At 43.3% G+C, this 7,892-nt stretch overlaps 1 protein-coding gene across 1 annotated transcript; it reads right to left on the reverse strand.

The window, feature by feature from the left end:
- Window positions 1-3,812: 3,812 nt before the first annotated feature.
- CALHM6 (calcium homeostasis modulator family member 6) lies at window positions 3,813-5,932 on the reverse strand. The gene is made up of 2 exons (XM_027079705.1): window positions 5,252-5,932; window positions 3,813-4,292 (listed from the first exon to the last, which is right to left on the reverse strand). Exons 1-2 carry the CDS (start codon window positions 5,777-5,779, stop codon window positions 3,870-3,872), a joined length of 951 nt encoding a protein of 316 aa, XP_026935506.1. The 5' UTR covers window positions 5,780-5,932; the 3' UTR covers window positions 3,813-3,869.
- Between the last annotated feature and the right edge of the window lie 1,960 nt (window positions 5,933-7,892).

Raw genomic sequence — 7,892 nt, forward strand, 5'->3', positions numbered from 1 at the left:
CATGTTCTAGAGCAGCAATGTTCAATAGGAATGTAACTCAAGGGACCTTCGTTGGGAGGCTCTGGGTAGCTTGGGAGTTTATTACAGTTTTGGTAGGCTGACTTTTCAGTCCCTCCCTGATGAGTGGGATCCAACTCACTAGGAAGCCTTAAACTATTTCCTCTTTTGTGAAAATTCCTCCAAATATTCCTAGGCAGAATTTATTTTCTCTTTTCTCAAAACACCTTGCTTATGTTTCTAATTATCGTATATTCTATTCCCCTTCCTATAATGGTTAACTGTTTATTTATTTGCCTATCAATTCCTTGAGAGTTCCTTAAGAGTGTTATCTTATTTCTCTCTTTTTCTCCAATCCAGTTAGCCTACTGCCTTACAATAATAAAAATATATTATGTTTATTGAGCATTTTCCTGGCATTATCTCAGTTGTGAGCAAAAATCATCTGGGTAAATAATATGATTACTTTACATTTTACAACTGCTGAAACCAAGATTTGGAGAGATGATTAAGCTCATATCCTTAGTAGAGGCTGAGCCAGAACAACAACCCAGTACTGTAGACTGAATGTGTCCCTCCAAAATCCATATGTTGAAACCTAATCCCCAATGTGATGGTGTTTGGAGGTTGGGCCTTTGGGAGGTGATTAGGTCATGAGAGCAGAGCCCTCATGAATGGGATTAGTGCCCCTTCCACCATGTAGGACACAGTGAGAAGATAACCATCTGTGAACCAGGAAGTGGGCTGTCACCAGACACTTAATGTGCTGGTGCCTTGACCTTGGATTTCCCAGCCTCCAGAACTGTGAAAAATAAGTTTCAATTGCTCATATACCACCCATTTGTCTCCAGTGACTGAGCTCTTAATTGCGATATTATAAAGACTATACATTGAGTATAAAAATGCTTCTTGAGCCCACAACATGGCCTGTTTGGGGCCAGGGTCAGAAGAGTGATGTATCCTGCGAAATAGTGGTGACCGTGTTCCCACCATGAAATAACTGTGCTGTGTCCTGATCTCACTGTGTTTGTTCAAAGTGGTCTTAGCTATCAGTAGTCGCCAAGTTTCTGAAGGACATGAAAATTCCTGGGGGTCACTAAGGACATCTGTATCTTTTCCGCTCACAAGGGCACATGGATTTAAAAGGGGAAAAAATCTAACCCAGTAATAAAAACAGCCAAGTGGCCACTTTGAACTACATGATCCAGAGAGGAGCAGTCCCTTAGCTTCGGTTCTACCATGTGACCTTGGCCTAGCAACGTGACTTCTCTAACCTTCGATTCCTTACTTGTAAGTGTGAGTGATATGTTTCATGGGTATCCCACAAACTCCTGAAAATAAAATGAAGTGAAAGATGCAAAACCTCTTTATTGACTGTAAAGCCCTACACCAGTAGTAAGGGTTCTTTTTAATCGTTTCTAATTATACTCTTAATATTTATTATTTATTATTTTAAAATCCAAAGATCAAAAGTGCATGAGGTTCGGGCTTCCCTGGTGGCGCAGTGGTTGAGAGTCCGCCTGCCGATGCAGGGGACATGGGTTCGTGCCCCGGTCCGGGAAGATCCCACATGCCGCGGAGCGGCTGGACCCGTGAGCCATGGCCACTGGGCCTGCGCATCCGGAGCCTGTGCTCCGCAACAGGAGAGGCCACAACAGTGAGAGGCCCGTGTACCACAAAAAAAAAAAAAAAGTGCATGAGGTTCAAAAGAATCCCCTGACCCATTATTATTCCTCAGAATTGACCAAATCTGACAATTTTGTGCCTATCTTTATATACTTTATGAATGTGTGCATATATATGTGTGCATGTGTGTGTATTTTTTTTTAACAAAAAAGGAATCATATCCTACTAATCAGTAGAATACTATGCAGTAATTTTTCAGGAGGTAAATTGTTATGTATATATACATGGAACTATGATATTTTATATGAAAAATGTGCAAAGCCACATTTATAGTATGAGATAATGTTTATCTAGACATGGAGTATACAGCTTCCTCTGGGAAGAACATATTGCAAAGGAATGAGGTGATTTCACTTTTTCTTTCACACATTTCTCCATCATCATTTTTTATCTTAAGCATATATACTTTCACAACAATATTAAAGACCATGCAAGAGAAAGTGTAGCATAAGTCAATAAAATGGAACGTGAGACTATTGAAGACAGTATTATACATAAGTATAAATGGTAGGCCAGAAAAAACATGTTGAAGAGAAGAATATACTAAAGAAATTTTAAAATAAGGGAAGCAAAAATGAAAGTAGTCATGATATGATTTTCAAAACTATTCATTAGGGAATAGAAAAGAACTGATCACGCAGTTTCTCTGCCAACTTTCTTGCAATATATGACTCTCAATAACAGGATATTCAGCTCTACTGACCAGTACTTTTTAATGGCCCCTATGCAACAAAGGGCAAATAGAAGCAGGAGCAAGGATCTGCCAAAAGAGGAAGAAGGGCTAAATATGATCTGTGCTTAGTTGTTTTGCAAAGTTTTCATAAGTCATTTTTTTAAACGCACAGAACAGCCATAAATTTGGGAGATGGACAGGAATGACAATCTAAGATTCCCTGGAAAGTCCTGGCATTATCAAGCAACAGAATTTTATCTATAGATATTTTTGCTCTCAAAAACATCCTTGCATCCTTTCCATCAACAAATGCTGTCAAAGTCTACCTTGAATCTATCTTCTTTTTCTGTCTTCATCACCATCAACCAGGTTCAAGTTCACTCCCACCTATTTCCCCTGCAGTAGCCTCCTGATTAATCTCTCCATTTCCACCCTGGCTCTCCCTCTTCCCCCTGCCATTCCTTTTCCCACAAGAAAAGCAGATCAGGGCTTCCCTGGTGGCGCAGTGGTTGAGAGTCCGCCTCAACACAACAGTGAGAGGCCCGCGTACCACAAAAAAAATAAATAAATAAAAAGAAAAGCAGATCAATCTTCCTGAGATGTTCATAGGATGAAAACCAAAATCCTTTGCATGATTTCGAGGGGGCACGAGCTGTCCCTTGCACATTTTCTCTAGTCGCCTTTAAGGCTTCTGACTGTACTAAGATCTTCCTCACCTCCACCTTTGTACATACTGTTCTGCAAACTGAAATGCTCTTCTCTGACTCTACAGATTTCAGTTTCTCACAGACCTCCCCAATCCCCTCCTCCTCAATCTAAACCAGCTCACAATTTGTATTTCTATATTTATTTGTATGGTGTAGGCTTTAGCTGACTTCCCCACTCCATTGAAGCTGTGTAATGACCATATGAGGGTTCATAATACTATTCTTTCTACATTTGTGTATATTTGAAATTTACCACAATAAACAGCTTTAAAAATTTCCTTCTGATCCTACAAACTAAATACAGGTTATGCCTGCAATTATCATAGTTTTTCAAATTTTGTTTTTAAAAAAATTTACTTCCCTTTTCATGATGATTTTATTTTGTATTTTGTTTTAGTAGCCATAAAATGCCAGTATTTTAAAGTACCAAACAATGTGCTGTCTGCATGAAAGTGAATTTGAAATCAAATACCCTAAAAGAAAGGTCTGAAGTTCAATTGTTATTTTGCTGTTTTTGCTACTAAATTCTTTTATTTGAAAGCAGCATTATTTTTCAGTGAAAAATACCCTAGGCTAGGGATATAAAAATTCTGATTTAGTTCCAGGTTGTCACTTTGAGTGAACCATTTACCTTTGCTTCCTTTTTTTCTTATAATATAATAAAGAGATAAAGTTCTAAATTTTTATTTGATTTAATATGCTATGTTTCCATAATTTGGAAGACCAAAAAAAAAGTCATAAACAATACCAATTTTTTTTTTTTAATGAATCAATAACTCAAAAGAACTTTTTTCCTATTCATAAGGTCATAAGTCTGGAGTGCTGTTCATATCAGATGAATCTACAAAGCCAAGAACAGGAACCACCACATCTTCTTTGGAAGATCTGATACTTTGATTCTTCTCTTTTCTGTTCACATATTTGTGCAAAATGCTGTAGTACTGTTCCTTTGGATTGAAAGTATATAGTGATGAAATTTGCTGCCAGTCTTTTATGCTTGGAGTGTTGTATTCCTTTGGATGTGAACACTCAAAGAAACACTTGATATTTTCTTTTGCCAGTTTGGTTGCATGTTCTGTGGCTTGACTTTTAAGGATCTGCTGCTCCTGTTCCAAATAGATTTTCCAAAATTTCAGCTGCAGGAAGCTAACTGGAGATAGGCATCGGGTGATGGATGTAAAAATCAGGAGGACGATGATAACAACTGCTATCAGGACCCAGCCCAACACCTTCAGAAAACACAACAAAATAGCAATTTAGTCACATTTTTTTTTTAGAAATTTTTAAATCCTCAGATAAAGTGTGAACTATTTAGAGTTATGATGATGAACAAGCAACAGCTTTAGGTCTTAATCCCTTACGAGAAAGAAGTGGCAGTAACCTCTCGAACCCCTCAGTACAAGTGCTCACTTGACAAGACAGTCATTTTCCAAGGCATGTCAAGGGCCCAAGGAGGAGTTTATATGTCGAATCCCTGGAACTCAAAACGTGGAATTTCAGAAAATCCAATGAAACAAACATTCATTTCCAAGAACCTCTTAGCTTTACAAGCCCAGAAGTAGTGTGGGGTGATGGCTTTAGAGCCAGGCAGACTCATTTTACTGTAACAATTCTGACTGGACAAGCAACTTGACCTGGACTCAGTGTATTCACTGTAAAGACAGAAGAGAATAATAAAGGAAGTAAAGGGCCCAGCACGGTGACTGGTACAGAGTGGATGCCTGACACTATACGAGTGCCCAAGTGCCTTTCTCCTGTTAATTAGTTATCCTCAATATTTTGTAATAACCTGTAAGGGAAGAGACTCTGAAGAAGGATACACACACACGTATAACTGAATCTCTGTGCTGTACACCTGAAACTAACACGATATTGTAAATCAACTGTACTTCAATTTAAAAAAGAAAAGAAAAAGCACCGAGATAGAAAGGAAGGAAAGAAGGGAGTTAGGGGAAAGGAAGAAGAAAGAAAGAAAGGAAGGAGGGAGGGAAGAAAGAAAGAAAGAGAGAGGGAGGGAGGAAGGAAGGAAGGAATGCCTATCGGCTCACGAGAAGTCAACAACCATTCTAGTTAGTCTTCGGATGTCGTATGTCTGGAGAAAGGGCACGCATTTCTACCTCCCCCGTCCATCCCCGTAGAAGCCCGTCCCTCTCCGATCCCCCCAGCGCGTCCAGCGCGGGCGCCCGACCTGCGACTGGGCCTTGAGCTCCTTCTGCAGGTCCTGCACGTCGGGAGCCTGGGCCTGATGGCACGGCACCAGCGGCAGCTGGTCCGCGCAGCCGGGGCTGCGGCCGAAGCACAGGCGCCGCGCCACGAAGGCGCTCCCGCTGGCGGCGCACTCGTAGAAGGAGCCCCCGAGCAGCGCCACGGCCACCCAGGTGAGCGGCGCGACCGCAGCGACAGCGCTGAGCTGCGCGCACACCAGGGCCCCGCGCAGCGATGCGCCGCAGCCAGTGCGCGCGCCCGGCGCGCAGCAGCCGGTCAGCAGGCGCCAGGTGCGCGCGCTCAGCACGTAGCCCAGGAGGAAGAGCGCCAGCGCCGGTACCAGCAGAAAGACCAGGCCGTAGGGCAGGTTCCAGGCGTCGCTGCACGGGCACTGGAACACCGCGGTGGAGAAGATGCGCTCCCCACCCACCGTCAGCAAGCTCACCAGGACGTAACCCAGCGTATTGCGGTGCTTGAGGTGCAGGTCCAGCACCGCCCTAAACTTCTCCATTGGTCTCCTACCCCAGGGCGCCGTGGATGTGCCCGTGTGCTTCTGCCTCTTCGCTGCCCAGCTCCTCGAATGATTTGGGGGAGGATCTGGGGTCTGGGGTTTTCCCTGCTCTGCTAAGCCAAGCCTTCCAAAAAAGAAAGGGTTTTCTCTGGGTTTCCTGAGCTTTCGCTTTCTTATTTCAACCAGACCAGGTGCGGCAGACTCAAACACACACACCATTGACCTCCCTAGTACTCATGCCTTTCCAGAAGCGGAGGTACTGGTGACCTTTATCCCTCAATTCCGGAACTCTGAGGGAAGATAGGCCCTGTTCCACTGTGAGTTTTGTTTCCTCCTGACAAGGGGACTTTCCTTACCCTTAATGACCCTATGCAGTCACCAAATGAATACTTTTTACTTGGATAAACTGGGAAAAACACCAGCTTTTCCTCGATGGCAGCCACCCTGGCTCCTAAACCCACTCTCAGTCAGACCAAACAATTGCAAGAAACAAAACAAAGAAACCAAACAAAACTGATCATTTAAAGGAAACATTATTCAAGGGCAAATTTCCAGTTTCTCTTTCATAAACTAAATCGCAGCAAAGCCCCGCTCAAATTCCAGTATGTCCATGATGTCTGTCTCCTTTCTGTCCCCCTTCTGGACAGAACTACCACTGTCCTCTCCTCTGCCTGGTCTCCTGCAGGACATTAGCCTGAATAGACAGTATTGACTTCTGCCTCTTTTTTTCCCCCTCAGGTGGGTCCTAACACTGGTAGTATGTGGACAAGTGTCAAATCCTTACTCAGTGACCACCAAGTTGATCAGCAGAGGAGAGCGGTACATGGTTGCTCAAAAAACACTAGTTGAACCAAAAAATTTCAATCTGCAGCCACATCTAACTAACATTATTTCCTCCACTTTCAGTTTTCTCAAAGCAGCATTTCTCTGACACAAGCTAAAACCACTTCTGTGAAACTGAGCCTTACTCTGAGCAGCTCTAGAGTGAGGTGAGGTGTACTTGAAAGGACATGGGCTGTGAAGTCAGGTGCATTGTGTGTGTGTATGTGTGTGTTTAAGAAGTTAGCTCCCCCTAGACTCATCATGCTCATTTGTAAAAGCAGAAGATAGTGCTCACTTTTCAAGATCGTTGAGACGAGTAAATTGCGTAGCATCTGTAAAGCACTTTTACACACAGGGTGTGCCTATTAGTGAATGCTCAGTGTGAGGGATTACCTCTCACCTTGCAACGTCAGGAAGAGACAACAGACAACTGTGTTGTACATTATTTAAGAATCCAAATGAATGCTCTATTTTAGATCAAGGATTGTATTCAGTGACTCAATGATCCTCCACGACCTTCAGAGGATCAGTGTGCCCTGAGCTGTCCATTTCACTTCAAGGAGGGTGTCTGGATACAGAGTCTGGGGGGGCAGGTCGCAGTGAACTGGTTGCTGCTCAAGCCCATCCCCTAGGTTTGCCTTATTTATCTGGGAAGAACAGGTAGCCCACAGAGCCTACTGAACTGTTAGAGACGGGTCAGGAACATGTTACTCTTTTCTTAGTTCAACTTGCCTCCTGAGCTCCCGCCCAGCACCAGTTCCTGGCACAGAACCACCTGGCACTGGGATGAATAGCTACTCTCTCTGTGTGAGTGTTCAGAAGCTGTCCCCAGATCAAGGTCCTTTCTGTCATGCTGGACAGTTGGGGCCCTCTTCTCTGGAGTTGGACCAGGTACTGCCAGGCTTCCTGTAAACTTGCATCAAAGTTGCAGGTTTGAGGCAAATCACTTCTGCTATGACTATCATCTCTGTAAGCCCACATATGCAAAAACTCTTCCTTCCCTTTTCCTGTGGGTGACCTTTCTCCTCTCTTCACTGCCACCCTACTCCTCTGAGATGTTGCCTCCTTTCCCACGCTTTCCACATACTGTCCTGAACAAATTCCACTATATCACAACCTTTGTGCTTTATCCAAATCTCCCTTAATTGTAACCTAACTCAAACATACCCTTCCATTCTCTTGAGTGAGATTTATTTATTCTCCCACATTTCTCAGAACAAGAGGGAGGGCTGGCATTCCCCCACTACTACATCCACACCTGGGCTTTTCCCATCACTTCTAATAGTTTATT

Source organism: Aethalodelphis obliquidens, unplaced genomic scaffold (assembly GCF_003676395.1).
Source record: "Aethalodelphis obliquidens isolate GAN/ISIS:26980383/991018 unplaced genomic scaffold, ASM367639v1 scaffold3, whole genome shotgun sequence".
Lineage (NCBI taxonomy): Eukaryota > Metazoa > Chordata > Mammalia > Artiodactyla > Delphinidae > Aethalodelphis > Aethalodelphis obliquidens.